The sequence below is a fragment of the Daucus carota genome, chromosome 5, assembly GCF_001625215.2.
Source record: "Daucus carota subsp. sativus chromosome 5, DH1 v3.0, whole genome shotgun sequence".
In the NCBI taxonomy this organism is placed as follows: domain Eukaryota; kingdom Viridiplantae; phylum Streptophyta; class Magnoliopsida; order Apiales; family Apiaceae; genus Daucus; species Daucus carota.
Window position 1 is genome coordinate 27,420,682 of NC_030385.2, and position 20,444 is coordinate 27,441,125.

The window sequence follows — 20,444 nt, forward strand, 5'->3', positions numbered from 1 at the left end:
CGCCACCTCCAAAACCACCACTTCCATCTCCACCTCCATTATTTCTCTAAACAACACAATCTCGACCTCCATCTTCACCAGCCCCATCTTGTCGCTGCTTCAACCTCCTTCACCCCCGTTCATACTTCTTTCTCCACCTCAGCTTAACTTCAAAACGCAGCGGAGCCGCCACTATTCCGGCAACGCTCCGACCCCCTACTTCAAGCCGCCCAGACCTCCGCTACAATCATCCTTCGTCCATCTCCACCTTCAACTCCACCATCTCCACCACCGTCACCACCATCTGAATCAAAAACATCAACAGATCTGGAGATCTCGAACAAATCTGGAGTTTTTGGGCAGTTTCTGCAAGTTTTCACTAATTCCTGCAACACAGATCACTAAATCCTAAAGAAAATATCACTAAATTGTACTAAGAATGTCACTAACTTGTATTGGTTTCTAGTTTTTATTTTAAAAGTGATTTCTATTTGTTCATGAGCCTATATATATATAGATATAATATATATAGATATATATATATATATATATAGATTCCTACTTCAAAGAAACCAATTAGCCTAAAAAACTAAATCCAGTTTCTGGACAGTTTTTTATCACTATTTTTAACTACAGAAATCACTAATTTGTACATAACATATTACTAATTTCAATATAGCATATCTCGCGAATATAAATAAATATATATATATATATATATATATATATATATATATACATACATACATATAATGCAACGTATATGACCATCATCTTCATCACCCAATCGTAATAATGGACCTCTTACCCCCATTACCAGACGTTTCAATGACTTGCCACCATTGTCTATCATCACCAATAGTCACATACACTTTTCATCATAACTTACAAAACTAACACTACTACCCATCATCATACAACTTCTCTTGCGGCTTCCTACCGCCAAGAACCTTCCTACGGATGAAATTGATCATCTACGGATGAAATACAATAAACTGCATCCGGGATTTCTTTCTTTCAAGAAAGTTTATCATCTAACCGAAAGTCATGCAAGCATAACTCCGGACGTTTAGACAATAAAGCTTAAATGAATTAGAAAAGAATACCCACAAGGAAATCTCGCTCCAAAGTATCCTGAAAAGAGAAACAAACAAACAAACATAAATCTATACAAGAAAATATATATGTTATATATATATATTTATATAATATATATAAATTTAATTAATGTAAAAAATAATAAATCTAATGAAACAAAAAAGAAAAGAGCGTACAAATAAAAAATAAAAAATATAATTAAAACTACAAGAGAAATCTAACCAAAGGAAAATCCTTTGGTTAGACTCATAAAATTAAAATATTTAATCGAGTATAACATAATAGACATTAAAACATAATTATATATATATAATATATATATATATATATATATAGATAGATATATATATATATCATATTAATGACCATCACAATGGTAACACAAGCCATAAAATGACAACCAAAAGGTACTAAAAGCCATTAAAGGCACAATAAAGTCATCAATGATGACTCTCATAAAAGATAATAAATATTCATAAAGAGTATTTAACCTGCAAGAAATTTGAAATATCACAAATAGCCATAATATTAGCACATGCAATATGAAACATCAAATTAAATGATAAATTAGCACAATCTAATGCTAAACATACCAAATTAGATTCTTTTCCGATTTAAAATGTATGTATTATATAAAAACAATGACATAAATAAAATAAAATGTTACATGCACCTAAAACCATGTTACAAAATTAAAACTATTAATATAGAAGATCAAGCACACACTTAACAACCCACACAATCAAAAACCCAAGAACACTTATCGAACTCGACAATGGATCTGATTTCAAATAATATTACGGCCAACCATAACAAAATTACGGCAAAGACAAAAGCATGTCAGAAAAATTCGGAAAACGGTTACAAACTCGACCTGATCTACACAGTAATCCAAACAAAATTAACAAACCAGATACAAATCCAAGATTTCGATCACCTAAATTTTTTACACAACCTTAAAATCAGAAGAGCAAAAATATGAAAAGATATATATGAAGTAGATATGCTATCGTAAAAATACAAAACAAACAAATTGGACAATAACCACAACAAACAATTATCTTTGATCACAACAACAAGATATTCGAGAAAAACGTACTTATTCGAAGAGACGGGAATATCTTGATTACATATGATATTGAGTGAATAAACTTACCGAATCCAAAGAATTAAGTCCTTAAAATCGAATCAACAACCTGAAAAGAGATGTAGTGATCGACGGAGAGCACGCGAGTATGACCGCCGTTGTAACGGAGGACGCCATCATGATAACGGGAGAGGATTAGAACTCATATCATATAAATGGATTTGCATGTATAGAATCAAATATCGATCAACTGAGAAAGAAGGTTTTTGAATTTTTTGAGATGGGGTTCCTTGGCGAAGCCAAGAGGCTTTATTTTTAATTCTGCCAAAACATTTGAATGCCCATGATTCCGAAAATTCTTATTTTCCCGCTCATAATATTATATCGAATTTTTCGGTCGAATTTAATTGGTTGAAAATAAATGGTCAAAATTATTTTACCTATTTTATTTCATGATCGAATTTATTATACCATATTTAAAAAAGTACAATCTATGCAGATTTCTAGCCAACATGTATAAACCTAATAACAATGCTTTAAATCAAAGTACAAAGTAACTAATATCCACATATAAAGACACAAATGTAAATATTAAGCCAAATAACCATTACCTTTAGCTAAATAAAAAAATATTCAAGTCATTACCAAAATATAGAGAGTTACGATCACTTTTATCACAATCCATCAACTAAAAATATAAAAGTTAATTTTTGACATCATCACTGATCTAAAATATCAAGTGCAGTAGCAAAATGTCAATTCTAACAACCAACACAGTATATGGGCCTCACTTTTCTAAACTTGGGGGAATAAATGGGTATCGGGGTCAAACTCCTTCAATCTCACTTGTCTCCTCCACAGCAGTTCTTTTGGCTTTCCCGCTGGCTGACTAGGCTGTTATCAACATGAGATTACAAAATAAAGTTTAGAGAATAAGTCATTAAAGATTATAAAAATAGAATAACTACGGAGCAAAACCCAAACATACATGATACTTAATTAACAAATTAACTAAACAATCATTCAGAATAAATTCTCGAGCAAATAAATAGCACAATGGACAAATAAGTAATGTACCTCTACAATGACCTTGTCATCCTCCTGGCCGGGGTCTGAAAAATTGCACGTCTGTAATAAGTCCTCAATAACTCATCTATCTGCACGTATGTAATGAGTCCTCAATAGCTCCTGGCATGGGTCCGGAAAAGTTGCAGTGTCAAGCTAGCCAGCTCCCGATCTAGTACAAGTTGTGTGACCTCACGTGTAGGCAAAACACTTATTACCATCTGTTATACACCGCCCAATGTATTGGACATGATCCTGTAAATACAATGAGAAACTTTACGCGTGCCTTCAGCAAATTTTGATGCTTCTGCTCTTCCGACAAGCTCGGACAACTTTGACAGGATGAAGAATGACTTTCCTTTTCTTGGAAGCCTTTCTTGCAGCGTCACCAACAAATCTTGCTTCTGTGAATGGCATTTTTATCTATTTTGATATTAGGGGAAGGAGTTTAATTAGCATTTTCAGGGAAAGCAGCCTTAGCTAGAAAAGACTCGTCTGCTTGATTTTCTTGCAATGTAGCATATAGGCATCAAACTTAATATTTGACATCATCGAACTAGCCTGACCAAGCAACAATTCAAATTTAATATTTGACAACATTAGTAGAGACTAATGATGTTTCTTGTGGCTCCATCTCCACATGTATTATAGGCTAGACGCGTATGGCCTGTTCCATTGACAATGATGGTTACTTTCAGTTTTTTTTCCATACATATAATGATCACTATATATCAATGCTATATTATATACAATTTAATATAATACCAAGGGTGCTTTGGACACGATATGATCGTCGAAGAGGAATCAAATCCTGTATATTCATATAGACCCTGTGTTACTGGTGCTACTCTCTGCTACTTTGAATCACCTCTTGTTTTGTAGCTTGTTCAATAGTAGATTTTGTGTCTTATCATCTCCGGAAGCTTACAAATACATATAAAATCTTATATAAATATTAAGGTTGATGGTGTATTGCATCCGGATACAAATGGAAGTGAGAACTTGTTACAAGTAATATAATAATCATTGAGTATTTTCATTGGATTGTAAGAGAAAGGCAGGTGCATCTTTTGATGAACCCAACTTGTTTTGTTGTCATGATAATTTCATTTTTCCCTGCCTGTACCATTTGCCTCGGTTGCTATTACTCCTTTCCTAAGCCTATCCATCTCATCGTCCTTAGCAGTTTACCTCCTTTTCTTTGACCTCGAGTTTAACCCCTAGGATCTAATAATTCATAGTTTTTTTCATCCACCTCTTGCACCTTCTCATTAAGTTGGAGGTGTTGGTAACCTGAATTTTCTATATTGTTCCTCGTGAGCTTCGAGCTTTTCCTTAAAATCCTTAAAAGCCTTTCCGGCCAAGTGAAGAATCTTTTGCACATTTTTGTCTCATTGGGCACTGCATTAAACAAGTAAAAAAAATTAGCCATAATATTAGCACATGCACTATGGCAACATCAAATTAAATATAAATAGCACAATCTAAGTCTAAACCATACCAAATTAGATTCCTTTTCCGATTAAAAATGAAATTTTTGTATTATATAAAAACAATGCCATAAATAAAATAAACTGTTACATGCACCTTAAAAACCATGTTACAAAATTAAAACTATTTAATTATAGAAGATCAAAGCACACTAACAACCCACACAATTCAAGAACACCAAGAACACTTATCGAACTCGACAAGGATCTGATTTTCAAAATAATATTCGGCCAACCATAACAAAAATTACGGCAAAGGACCAAAACGCCTGTTTAGAAAATTCGGACCCGGGGGACAAACTCGCGACCTGCTCGACACAGGAATCCAAACAAATTAACTAAAACAGATACAAATCAAAAATTTCGATCACCTCAATTTTTACACCCAACCTTCAAAAACAGAGAGAGCAACAAACAAATAGCAAAGCTATATATGACGTAGATATGTCTCGTAAAAATATTACAAAACAAACAAATGGACAATAACCACAACAAAATTATCTTTGATCACAAACAAACAAGATATTTTTTTTTTTTCGAGACAAAATTACCTATTCAAAGAGACGGGAATATCTTGCTTACAATGATATTGAGTAATAAACTTACCGAACCAAAGAATTAAAAAGTCCTTTAAATCGAATCACCACTGAGACAGAGATGTAGTGATCGACGGAGAGCCCGCGAGTATGACCCCTGTTGTAACGGAGGACGCCATCATGATAACGGGAACGGATTACGAACTCAATCCTATAAATGGATTTGCATGTAGAGAATCAAATATCGATCAACTGAGAAAGAAGGTTTTTGAATTTTTTGAGCGATTTGTTCCTTGCGAAGCCAAGAGGTCTTTATTTTAATTTGCCAAAACAAATTTGAATGCCCATTGATTCGAAAACTCTTATTTCCCGCATCATAATATTTATATCGAATTTTTCGGTCGATTTCGTAATTTTAATTGGTGAAATTAAATGGTCAAAATTATTTTACCTATTTTATTTCATAATCGAATTTAATTTACCATCTTTACAAAAGTACAATCTATGCAGGGATTTCTAGCCAACTATGTATAAACCTAATAACAAGTTGCTGTTAATAAAGTACAAGTAACCTTAATCTCCACATAAGACACAAATGTAACCATATTACCAATAACATTCCGTAGCTAAAGAAAAAAAATATGCAAGTCATTACCAAAATCTAAATATAGAGGTACGATCACTTTAATCACAATACATTCAAACTAACTAAAATATAAAAGTTACTTTTTGACATCATCATGATCTAATAATATCAAAGTGCAAGTAGAAAAATGTCACTTCTTTTTTTTTTTCTACCAAACCAACACAGTATATGGGGGTGCCTCAATTTTCTAAATTTGTAAGGGGAATAAATGGGTTATATCGGGGTCAAACTCCTTCAATCTCTTGGTCTCCTCCACAGGCCGTTTTTTTTCGGCTTTCCCGCTGGCTGACCTAGCGCTGTATATCAACATGAGATACAAAATTAAAGTTTAGGAATAAGTCATTTACAGATTAAAACTAGAACACTACGGAGCAAAAACCCAAACATACTGATACTTTAATTAAACAAATAATCCTAAACAAATCATTTCAGAATAAATCTCGAGCAAATATAACTAGCCAATTGGACAATAAGTATGTCCTCTACATGAATCTTGTTCTATCCTCCTGTCCGGGGTCTGAAAAATGCACGTCTGTCATCAGTCCTCCAATAAACTCATCTATAGCAAGTATGTAATGAGTCCTCAATTAGCTCCCTGGCATGGTCCGGAAAAGTCTGCAGAGTGTAACGCTTAGCCAGCTCAGATCTAGTACCGTTGTGTGACTCACGTGTAGGCAAAACACTACATCTGGGGGGGTTGACACCGCCCACTGTATTGGAATGACATGTAAATACAATGAGAAGAAAAAACCTCTCAACGGACTTTACGCGTGCCTTCACGCAAATTTGATCTCTGCTCTCCGACAAGCCGGAACAACTTTGACAGGGATGAAGAATGACTTGCTTTCTTGGAAGCTTTCTGCAGCGTCACCAACAAATCTTGCTTCTGTTTGAATGGCCTTTTTATTATTTTTGATATTGGGGAAGGAGTTTATTCATTCGATTTTCAGGGAAAGCGCTTTAGCTCGAAAGACAAAGGGACTTCGTCTGTTGATTTTCTCTTGCAATGTAGCATTAGGCAATAAACTTAATATTTGACATCATCGAAATACTAGCCTGACCAGCAACAATTTCAAATTTACTATTTGACAAACAGAGTAGACTAATGATTGTTTCTTTTGCCATCTCTCCACATGTTATATAGGCTAGACGCGTATTGGCCTGTTCATCTTGACCTGATTGTTACTTTCAATTTTTTTTCCATAACTATTAATGCATGATCATATATATCAATGCTATTATAATAAAATTTAATATACAAGGGTTGCCTTGGACCCGATATGATGTCGAAGAGGACTCCAATCCTTGTAATTCATATAGACCCTGTGTTAGTGCTAACTTCTCTGCTACTTTGAATCCACCTTTCTTTGTCGCTTCCACCACTCTTTCCAAGTGTAGTTTCACTTTGATAATGATGGTTAGCCACCTTCAAACACTAAATTTCAACTGCATCTTTATTCCTTCCGGACCTCGTTTCAACATGCGAATCAATCTTTGTGCCGTGTGCCCAAGTGGCCATACACACCAGTACCGCTCTTTTGTTTCTATCCTGTAATTTGTCATAGTGATACTGGTACTCTTGAGCACTTTGGGCGACGGGACATTAAGGTTGGATGCTCAATTTGGAAACAGAGGCCCAGAAGGATATAAGCTCAGGGAGCACTTACTGTTTGACGGGGTAAATTTTAACCAGACTGAAAAACTACAACTTGGCACGAGTTGGTGTTTTGGTTTTTAAGTCTTGCCTCCTCTGTACCTGAAACTGGTGTCTATGAGATTCACAAATGCTTTGTGAAAAATATATAGTCCTTACAGAAAAGTACTGTTGAAAACCAAAAAAAAAAAAACAATATGATTTAGGACAGGAGTTTCATGACGGAGGTCAATCCAGTCACCAGGCAACAAGAAAAGGTGCTCGGGTTGACTGAAGAGGCTGACGATGTGGACGCCTTACAGTGTTTGCTTGACCACCTTCAAATTTTGTGTTGATTGGATTCTCAAAACTAAATTTATTTGAAGGTAGGTAGAACTAACATATTTTTTTAATTCACTTCACTGACTGGGTGATGGGTAGGAACTAGATATTGGGAGTTATTAGTGGGTATTTTGAGCTTTTGCTTCCTATTACATTTCGCCATTAAGGTGATGCTTGTTTTTACTTGTGTAAGAGTGCCCAATGCGGCAAAAATGTGCAAAAATTCTTCACCTGTATGAAACGGCTTTTAAGCAGTTTAGGGAAACGCTCCAAGCTCAAAAGAACAATATGGAACTTCAAACGCCAAACCAACCACAGCATAATGAGGAAGGTGCAAGCGGTGCAGAAAAGAAACTCTGAACTTGGATCCTAGGGTCAGCCCGGATGTCAAAGATAAAGGAGTTACTTTCAAAGAGATGAGAGGATGGGCTTAGGGAACGAGCATAGGTGCGAGGTAAAATGGTACAGGACAGCTGAAATTAATCACGAAGGCAAAACAAGGTTGGTTTTTGGTTCAACCACAAGTTGCTCTCCTTCCGCTTATCAATCCTACCTACAATACTCAATGATTTTTATTACTTAGCAAGTTCTTAGTGCCATTTGGTATTTCGATGCAATATATTATGGGGGAGAATTGCAGAATCTGAGTGACAGGACATCACGATGTTGTAGTCTTGACGATAGGGGTTAGTGCTGCATGGCATGGTTAGGCATGTAGTTTTCTCAAATGATGGTGGTCTTTTGTTCCATTGGCATTCCCACCCTGTAAACGAACGTGATAATTTATTAATATAAGAATTTATAGGTCTTCGTAAGCTTCTGGAGACGATTTATGACAAAAAAATGCGAGGCACCGTAACAAGGGTGCATGAACAAGAGTGCGAGGTAGAGGTAGGGAGATTACCAGGAGAGGAACAGATGGAGGGCTATATGGAGATAGGGTAAGTGACGATCAGATCTTGGCGGGAACCACGCCACCTTGGTAGCAATGGAGTTGAGTGAAGAGTGATATATATTATATATATATATATACTATAGATACATAATACCACACATCTATACACCACATAATATTATAAAATATTATACGGTGACCAACTCTTTTGTGGACCTCTGAACAAACATAGTGCGTGTGCAAACAGAATTTTTTTTTTCCCACACATAAAATAACAACAACCAAATAACAAGTAAACCACACCCACCTAACCAAAACCACAACAACACAAACCCCCCAACCCACCACCCTCACACACACACCCACCCAAACTCACAAAACAAACACCAACCACACAAACACAAACCACCAAAACCAACACCAACAACTAAACAACAAAAAACCTCAAACAACCTAAACCAAACCCCAACAAAAAAATCACCAACAAAACCCCAAACCACACCAAAAAAAACAAACCAAACACACCCAACCAAAAAAAACAAACACAAAACACCAACCCACCAAACCCACATGTCACCTATAAAATAAACATATTATATATTCTACTTGTTTAAACATATATAGTTTCAATATCCCCTATAAATGCATACATTTCTCCATTTTCAAATATAAATCGGCATAGACATATGTAAAAAGAATTACTCGCCCTATGATCGTTGAATGAAATCATAAATATATAAGTATTGAAATGGTGTTGCCTTTAAAAATATATTGGTTTATAGTTTGATCGATGGGCTTGCCACGCAACTTCACATTTATTAGACACTACATACAAAAAAGGTGTAGCGATATAAAAAGAAGAAGATACATCGAAAGATATTTTTCGGAGATATTTTACCAATTGACTAACCTAAGGTATGTCCAGGAAAACTTGATACATTATTGGCAAGCTATGAGATGAGCCATGTCATTTGGCTTAAAAATATGTGGAATCCGGGAAATCAGGAGTTAGCGGAAAGCCCTTTTAGGTTTATCATTACATTAAGAATCTATAATGCCCACTTACAAGTACTTATCTATTTTCTTCACGAGAGGATCTTAATAGGAGAAGAAAATGGATTGAAACTTTTAAGGTACTTTGTGGAATCATGGCCGGCCGAGTAGCTTCACCTTATTTTCACATAGCTAGATACTTGAATAAAATAGGTACTCACCCTCTGAGCCCAAAGAAGCAGAGATATGGGCAACATGCTGGCACTGAGCATCCCGAGCAAATCTCCCGCAAATCTAAACATCATTTGCATGTGCGATTTTTGCAAGCTCCTCTTCTATTGGCATTTTCCAATAACTAAGATTATGCAAAGCTACTATGAAAGCCATTGCTTGAACGAAACAGAGAAACAAACGAGAGGAATAATGCACAAGGTCACAGGTAAGAACTGAAGAATAACCGAGTTAAAAAACACGGACCCATAGTTGCAATGGCGTGAGTTCCTAGAACTCAATATGAGAATCATATAATTTTGCTAATTCTCGGTGATTCCTGGAGCTGGTGGCAAACTTGGAACCCTTTTGGACCCCTTCTTGGTCAAAGGGCGGCTTATCAAATTGTGTGACATTTTTTTTCATCAAGAAGAAAACCCTTTCTCATTCTCAACCACACAGGTTTAGGAGGGTGTTCTACCCGCTTGCTTTATCGCCCTAGCACCCGTTACTGCACCAGCTCTCTGTGAGCAAATATCTTGCCCAGAGTACTATGCTAAGAAAAACAATAAGAAACATGTTTAAAAACATAAAAAAGAAAAAGGAGAATGATGGAAGAAATAAGAAAGTCAGGCCTACAGGCCCCAAAAGGCTTAAAAAAGCCTGTGAAAAAAACAGTTCGACGATAGGGCCTGCACCAAAATGCCCACAGGTCCCTGGTATGAAACTTTAATTCATTTTTGTCCTTCCCTGCTGGTTATACATTGGGTATTTTTACTGATACGCCTGAAGAAAGTGGCTCTAACATTTAATTCCAACACCCCCCTCGACCTCGACCCAATACCCACTATTTCTTCTAGTTAGAACGTCTAGCGTGGACCCGGGGTGGAAAGCAATAGATTTCAAACTACGGTGGGTTCTATGTACCCACAATATGGTTAGAGATGTTCAAGCATTGACCGAGATACTGAAAATACACATACTAGGAGCTAAGTGGTCTTGCTATATTGAAAAGGTAGCAAAATAGATGAACCTCCAACTACTGTTGGGCATTGAGATGGTTGGGGAGGAAACTCTAGCCTCCGCCAGAAATGATAAGAAACAAGGAGGTTGAAACTAAGCTGTCTAAGGGTTCCTTATGATGTAAAGGAAAACCGCGACTTGGGGATTGCAGGCCCACTTTCGTGGCTATCGAATTTGCCAACTAATCTTTTAAAATCAAGTTGTGGCTTGGAGATCTGCTATCTACTGGTATACTGGAGGGGATGTGGTGCTCAACAAAAGATGTAGGAAATGCATTGCCAAACTCATCAAAAAATGTTATGTAATGTTTTACTACACACATGGACAATGAATTTCTTGCAGAGTTAAGTCGAGGATCTTGACACACTTTCATTTACTTTCCATTGTCGTAAATAGGAATATTAATCTCACTGCGAAGCAATTGGAGTCGTTCAGCATCTTGAGGGAAGAGAGATAAACACAAGTTTTCCATAAAAACCATCAAACGATTTGAGAAAAGAGGAACTAGAATGTTGAAGAATGAAAGAAGTCAGAAGAGAGGAATGAGACTCTTTACACCTTTTTATAGAGGCAAAAATGAAAAGCGTACTTGTGCTTTACTGATTGATTGGCTTGAACTAATTGAAGAAATTTAGGGGCATGATGTTAATATATCTCCTCAAAGGCTCTAGAAAACAATCCACGATTCTGTCAAATAGATCCTTTCGCGTTCGTCATCAATTGATGATTATAACAAATAATTACCAGTCAAGCATGCTAAAATAAGTTTCAATTAAAAAAATAAGATTCTTGTTCAGGTCCAAAAACCACACAATTCATGTATGCATCCTTTTCAGTAAGGACCACGAATACAAGAACGAACACCTTATTCAAGCTTTTGAGCTGAACAGGAATCAGAAGAAAAACTACCCGATAGAAAACATGCTTAGAGAGAAAAAGCACCTTCAGTTCATCTTCTATGCACCAAAAGAGATGGTTTTGTCGCTATCTATAAAAACTAAGAGGGGACTCCCTCCTAGACATTTCGGCACCGGAATATAAGGGAGAGTTTTGGCTAAGAATCACCAAAACCGCCCAACGCCGAACCCCACTATCGGTTTTTCAAATCGAAAAGTGGTTCGAATCCTTGTTCCTGAACAAAATAAGGTAATATTCATGTTCGAGATCGCTTTCAACATCATTTTCATTTTATTTTTATTCAAAAGAAGGAAAAATACTCATATACTAATAATAATAATAATAAATCAATACAAATTCATGGAATAATATCTAAATGATAGCAACCCAATTATTCAATGTTCGATGCGAAGACTTCTAAACTTTACTTGATTTCAAACAAAAAAAAGCAATGAACAATGACGGAAAAATGATATGGGCCAATCTTAAAGAATTAAATTTAAAAATTTTATTTTGAGAAACTGTTGAGCTTATCGAACTTGATTAAGACGATTTAGCTCATCCTTAAGATTTGATAGCCGATTGCGGGAACTGCTGACGTCCGGAACCAAACTTCACTGTATTGAAACAAATGACAATAAAAATACGCCTAGATGTGTTAGTTATAACCACAAAAACGGAAAAATAACAGAATCTAAAGTTAAAAATTACTTCGGGATATATGTACTAGACTAATTGCGATTGACACATCAGATTGAGACCAGCTTTATACGTTAGGAAATTTGACATAGGAGAGATCTATTACAATTTGACTTAGATATAAGTAGAAATTAAATTAGACATTTTAATAACATAATATTGAAGTGAGCGACCCGTGCGATTCAAGATTGTGATTATATAGGCCTTTGAGATTGAGACACGGCTACTAGACTGAAACAACTAGGCAATTTAGGGTTGGGCACCATGAACAACAAGTTGGTTATATATGCAAAATTTAGGTTTTGAAAAGATATATTACCCTCTAAAGTTACAAAATATACTATTCGACTTTTCTATGTGAATGGTAGTCGGGGAGATTAAAGAGCATCCAATACTTTTAAATCTCGTATAAAATCTCGGTTTTTTTTTATTATGTTTATAAGACATTTATACATTGCTTTTCACGAAAAAATATTTGATCTATCATTTACGTAGATAATTTTTAATTTTTAAAAATATATTACCTTATAAATAATTACTTAATTCAAAAATTTATCATATTTGTCTAGATGAATACGGTAAGAAAATTGAGTTTTGTGGCACCACCAAACTCATGGGCCAGGGACATACAATTCCTATATATTATATATAGATCTTATATATATATATCTCTATGGGATTATGATCAAATAAAAACTTTTTTAAGTTCAACTTACCAACTTTTTTTGAATTTTTTTTTTGATTCTCCCATCATGTAAATCCATTAGATATATCAAAAGTATTCCATGTTAAATTCTTGAAACACAATCACAATTTTTAAATATAACGCCATACATTATCGTGCATTAACAATTTGTAAACTAGGGTTTAAACATCGGGTGTAGAATACTACTTATATTTGTTGAATTTATATCCCTGAAAGATGCTAAACTATACCTCTGGGGTTTGGGTTGGTAGGGTCTATCGTTAGCAGCCTACATATTTTTATAAATACGTTTAACTTCTTACATTGCAAAAGTATTTCTGTACTTATCCACACAATTTTCATCGATGTTTCAACAAAATATGTAAAAATATGTGAACTCAAATTATCTTGTGTTGAAGACATAAATTTGTAAGAATAATTTACACTATTCTTGTCCTGCATTTTCTAGTAATGTATATACTATTCTTGGCCTGCCATTTCTTGTTTAGTTTGAATTAACAACTATTTTTAATTTACACTATTCTGTCCCGTCATTTCTCGTACTCGTATATTAATAATTTGTCTCGCATTATTTGTGATATTCTAAGTGTTTTGGTCTTGCAAAAACTCCTCTTTTCTTCCGGTACAGGTGACTCAAACAATAGAGCCTCGAATGGTTATGTGTTTTACCCCAGCCATATCTCTTTGTACTCTGAATTGCTTCAGTTCATAGAGTTTCAAAACTCCGTAGAATCTTTCCCAGAGACATTCATCGTCTCTGCTTTCCCTGATCGGCCGTGATCTGTGTTCCGCTGTCGGGAAGTAGGTGCAAAAGAAACTTCATGTTGACCGCTTGCTTGTCAAAGAATTCCCAGTCAGATTGCAAATTATTTATCAAATTATACGTTTGAAAACCCTTCTCCGGATTGGAACAAATTGTTCATACTATGCCATCAGTATTCTCTTTTCTTGTTTTCCCTTAACTTCTTCTGAGCCTTCATTGATAATCTCTAAGATTCCCAGATTTGTTCGGTTCGTTACAATTAACAACTAGGCATTTACATCATGGCTCTAGAGATTCAACCAAAATCAGTGAAGCGCGTCAATCTAAGGTTTCATCTATTCACTCTCTTCATCTGTGTATCAGAAACGTCTTTCGGAATAGTCTGCATGAGGTATTAACACACCATCTTCTTCGTGTGCATAATATGAAATTCATCGGACTAGAAACACCCTTGTTAATATCCCGATATATTTTTCTGTTGGCGGTGCGGAAGGAACATAACATATGCCTCTTCCAAAGGCCCAAAGTGTTCCTTGCTGTACGTGGTGGATTTTACTGCTACTGCTTTTGTGTATCACTGTTAAGATTTAAAGTGAATAGTGTTTGTATGAGAAGGATTTTTGAAGAAAAATATTTTAAATCATAATTAAATTTTTTTTTTTTAAACAATTAATTCAAAATTAAAAACCTATTTGAAATTCTGATGAATAAGTGTTTGGATGAGATTGGATTTTAAAAGACAAATATTTTAAATCAAAATTAATTTTTTGGAATAAAATTATTCAAATTAAAAAATATTGGGACGTTTACAGCGTGTGTAAGGATTGCTACGGAAAGGCACATGTATCGACTGCCTCTGATGCCCATTGTTAGGTCTAGATACGATTGTTTAGAGGGGTTTGACTACAATCTATACCAAAGTAATCGCGGCGGAAGTAACTCTGTTGGACTATAATGGTAACTCTTATAATTAATCTAATTTAAACCAATGTTGAAGTCGTTTATATAATATTGGTTCAGTTTTCATGTCCACTAAGTTTCGAGAATAAAATTCGAAGGTGTATATTCTCGATTTAGTGATAACACAACCGGGTATCAAAGCACAGAAAACTGTGGTATTATAAACAACTGAAAGCTTTACCCATGCTTTGAATTACAAATTGATATGAACACTTTCCAATGATAGAAACACGCCTAATTATATGACACGCTTTGTACTTTGAAAGCCACCCACAAGACCAGACCATTACAAGCTTGAGAAAGCAAATACAAAGAAGGTTAGCCAATCTAGGCTTGGGCAAGACAATACAAGGCAAGGAAGACAATTTTGGTTGGTTCTTACCATGCCCTTTTTCACTCTCCAGAAAGGACAATTTAAGGGAAGTATGATCCATTCACGGAGGTATGGACAATCCCCGGGAAGGTATGACAATTCAGGGAAGTCTGACATTCAAGGGAAGGTATGACAATTGTTACAAGGTAGACAAACTACTTGTCTTATAAGGCCATCTTGCAACATGGCAGAAAGCAAAGTGAGGATGTCTTGGTTCACACATGAAGCACACGGCAGAAACAATGTAGATGGTCTTGCATGCCACCAACCCATTTCGCCACGACAATTCAAATTAATTTCTTGTACTTCTCCTCCTTCCTTGAAGCAAGTTAGGTAAGACAATCTTGAATGTCTGCTTCAGGCTTGTTTTGGTGATAATGAATGTAATTGTAGTATCATAAAATAGAAAATATCCAATATAAGTTACTCATATAAATTCATAATTAATTAATTCAGCGTGATATTAATTAATAAATAAATTCATAATTCATATACTTATTTGTGAAGTTGGATAATGTATATTAAATATTTAATCACCCCATCTTCAGTAGAACTGTCCTGTCTTCTTTCAACTAATAACTTTCTTCTTGATTTGTCGAACGAATGAACTACCACTTCTGATTGACTTCAACTATTTTAATTGAGAATGATACACACACATATGTTAACTGTCTAGTTCTTGTCTCTAGTTAAATCAAATATTCTTCGTCAAATAAACATACTAATTTGGTTTGTCGTCGAGTCTTCGACTTGTAAGAATTTCTTCATTGAACTGGCATCTTCTGATAAAATAAAATAAAGTATAGAAACTTAATTTCTGAACACTTGGGCGTGCCACCAAAATATTTATTTTGGCACTGCGGCTTGAACCGATTAATTGAACTTCGTTTCAGTGGTTGTGCCGCATCCTGGAATTTATCTGACCATATAATTCCAATTAAATCATGTGACGATATTCTATGGATCCGAGACTTGTCTTTTACTGAGCTTTCTTATCTGAGTTGAGTTGTACCTCTTTAAACATCCTTAGCTATCTTTTTTTATAATTACTATATTATAAAGAATTTTAAGTAGATTCTGTTTGAATATCAATATAAAACTGATATCATATTCTTCTAGTAAGAAAAATATAACGATAAATTAATTTATTTTTCAAAAGTTAGGAAACTAATGATTTAATAAAATACTACTCAATACTGTTGAAATTTTAAAATTGAATATAAAATTTTTAATACATTACTCGTTGTAATCTGTGTGTTTGCTCTTATGTAAATTGATTTGGTTACATGTTTTGTACATTGTCTTCTCATGTTTGTCCTTTAATTTTTATTAGTTTTGTCTAGTTTCTATGATCTCTTCCATATTCAACACATTTAATTTTGTGTTATGTATTTCCTTTATATACTTGTTCTAAAATTGTGTATGTTATTCTGCTATTTTTATTTATGTACATTATTCTTTAATTTGTTCAACCCCCCATGTTCTGTATTTTGTTGATATACCTGTTTGTCTTTATTTAATATCTGTTCAGTAATTTGTTTCATGTGTTCATATCTTATCTAATACAGGTTCTGTAATTTTTTAAATTAATTTGTTATTCTGTATATTCTATAGTGTGTTAGGTATTCATTGTATATCATTGTAAAATATAATATAAGAAAATACAGAACATCCAAATATTTAGAAAAGAATGTACCATCACTAAAGAATCTAATATAAATCAAAGAAGAAATTATAACTATAGGAATAAAGAACAAGAAAAAATTGAAACATCTTAAAAAGATATTTTCATAATATACTGAGCAATACTTATATTAAAAACAAATTATTATTTAAAAATATAACAAATACGGGATATCCAGATATTGTAGCGAAATTATAGCGAATATACAAATATAACCATGTCACAGAAAAAAAATTGAAAATCAAAGTTACCAAATAAAACCACATATGTCCAGTTTTTTTCAAATTAAAATATATAGATTTGAACAAAAAAATGTAGTGTTAAATACGAAAATTATCTATATTAATTTTTAATGTTCTGATCTATTGGTGTGATCCTATCGATTTGTGCTTTCTATGTTGATTTTTTATATTTTTGCACAAGTTCTTTAATTATTTTATTATATAATTTAGGTTTTTTGTTTGTATTCTTTTTTTTTTAGCACTTATTACACTTTTTTCTGTAACACTTTTGCCGGTATGAGAGACACTGTTAGAGTTAGAATCAAACATCAGAGCTTCAAAACTGTTCATGTACCACCTCCTCAATCCCTAGTCTGTATGGGACCTGAGTATGGATTTGAATCCTTTATGGCATAGCGGAGCAGATCATACGTTGCGTTCCTCTTAACACTATTTTAAGCAACTGCTTTATTGTTGTGTTTCTATTCATTGATACATTTTATATGAACGGTTTTATAGGAAACCCCCCATAAGTTTTTTGCAGTTTCTGTTTTTTTAATAACATGAAAATTGCAGCTCCTTTACTGCCTTTTCTTAGTTAGTGTTGGTGGGGTGTGATGTGAAAACTTGAATAATAATGAGAGCGAGAAATTTTTAGCACTTGTTTTGCGTTGTGGAAGGTATAAACCATTGTTCACGGTTGAAAAATTGTTTGGAAAACTATATTTCATCATTTTAGTGGGCTGGACGATCCGATTCGATTATCCATGAGTTCGAATGCACCGACTATGGATTGACTTGTTACAATATCTGCTCTCTTGCTCGGATCCGATCCGACTCTGATACAATTAAATAGATTAGGATATTGATAAAATTAAATAGATTAGGATTATTGGATTATCCTAGGACTGGCGTCGTAATTGGTTAGGGTTGTAACTTGTCGCCTACGGCTCCTCTGCTTCGCGTACCAGCACACTCCATCTGCCTTGTATATCTAATGGTTAAGATTAGCATGTTACGTAGTTACCCGTTCCGTACACTGGTTACCAAATATCTATGACGCTACTATATTACATAGAATATATATAGTCGTTACCCAATCGCAGACCCCTTATTCTATACAAACTAAAAACCAACTGGAAATGATCACTACAATCCTAAACCAAATACACTAACTTCTTAAATAACCCCATTCCTTCCTCTTCCACCAACCCCACTCACATCGCACTAGCCACCACGCCGTCCCCGCTCGCCTCCCGAACCCACCACAACCTTTATGTAGCCCGCCCCCCCCTCCAAATACCACCACTTCCATCTCTACCTCCATTCTTTCTCTAAACACCAAGCTCGGACCTCCATTCTTCACCAGGCCCCTCTGGTGCTTGCTCAACCTCCTCAACCCCGTTCATACTTCTTCTCCAACCTCAGGCTTAACTTCAAAACGCAGCGGAGCAGTACACTATTCCTGGGCGCCAACGCTCCGAACCCACGCTTCAAGCCGCCCGACTCCGCTACAATCACCTTCGTCCATCTCCACCTTCAACTCCACCATCTCCCCACCGTCACCACCATCTTGAATCAAAAAAAGCAAACCGATCTGGAGAGAGCGAACAAAGCGGAGTGGGGGGCAGTGTGCGGCAGGGGTTCCCGCCGTCCGGCAACAGAGCGCACTACAGCCTACAGAAGAATCACGTAGAATGGTAACATAGAATTCTCAGCGAACGGGATGGGTTTAGTGTTTATTGAAAATAGTGAGTGTATGGGGGGCATGCGCCTAGTGATAAGTATAGATATGAGAGATATATATATATATAAGATAATATTATATAGATTCCTACTGCATAGAAACTCCCAACCTTAGCCTAAAAAACTATAAAGCAGGGTCGGGACAGTGGTGATCCACGATTTGGTTTTGAACGACAGGCAAGCACGCAGTTGGTACGCACCGATTACGAAGTTCAAAGATTAAAGCATAATCTCGCGAAATATCAATAAAGCTATCGATATCGATATTATATATATATCTCTATCCTACATTACATCTATCAACGTATGGGACCTCAGTTTCACCCAAAATCGTACTAATGGACCTTTCCAACAGTCAACAGACGTTTCAATGACTTGCCCCCATGTTCATCATCACCAATGAGTCATCAGACACGGTGCCAGCATAACCGTACAAAATACGAAACCCGACGACCCCGGCAGCATCCAAGGCGCTGGCGGATGCCGACCGCCACGAACCGGCCGACGGCGGCCATTGAGCATGCGGAGAACAACCAGAAACTGCAGCCGGGATTCTGCTGGCAAGAGGCAAGAATAGTGTAGCATCCAGCACGGCCCTGCACGCAGACCGCCGGATCGGTGAGACAAGTAAAGCGGAAAGGACTTAGAAAAGAATACCCATCAGGAACGGCCGGCCAAAGATCGGAAATAGAGAAACAAACAAAACAAAAACAGAAATCACTCGACAAGACATCATATTTGTTCGATAGAATTATGTTATCTCTATATATTTAAATTGACTGATGGAAAAAAATAATAAATCGAAGGAAACACAAAACGCCAAGAGCGGAGCGGTGCGCACCCAGAGAAAAAAAGAAAAAAAAAAAGAGGAAGGACCAAACTACAAAGAGAAAATGTCGAACCCAAAGGAAAAGCGGGGGGTAGACGCAAGAAAAGGAAAAATTATATGAGGAGGAGGATAGGAAGGATAGAACATATAGAGACAGGGTATAAACCGATTAAAGAGTAAGGAGTTAGTATGAGAGAGAGGATAGAGAGAGAATAGAGAGATATAGATCGAGCTATCTAGATATAAGGACCAGTCCCTAAGGGAACAGAGCAAGAAACGGACAACCAAAAAGGGGTGACGTGAAACGCCATTTATATCGGCACAAGAAAGGCGCAAGGGGACGGCAGCAAAGAGACGAACGAGGCAAATAGAGTAGGGGAACCGGCACGTAAGGGGACAAGCAAAGGAGCCTAGAAGACTGCGCACAGCAATATGAAGCAGCATTAGTATGAGGAAAGGGGGGAAAGGCGCACAAGCGAAGGCCGAAAACAGACAAATGAGATGCTTGTGCCGAGTGTGAAAAAGGGCAGTGTAGTGAGAAGAAACACAATGGACAGAACGATAAATAA

The 20,444-nt window shown here is 35.7% G+C and overlaps 1 protein-coding gene across 1 annotated transcript in view; it reads right to left on the reverse strand.

Annotated features, from left to right (window-relative positions):
- Positions 1-200: 200 nt before the first annotated feature.
- The window catches only part of LOC135152834 (uncharacterized), a 41,437-nt gene continuing 21,193 nt past the window's right edge, over positions 201-20,444 (reverse strand). The window contains exon 5 of the mRNA XM_064093954.1: positions 201-365. Within this exon, the coding sequence (XP_063950024.1) occupies positions 201-365 (165 nt within the window). The remainder of the gene's footprint in view (positions 366-20,444) is intronic.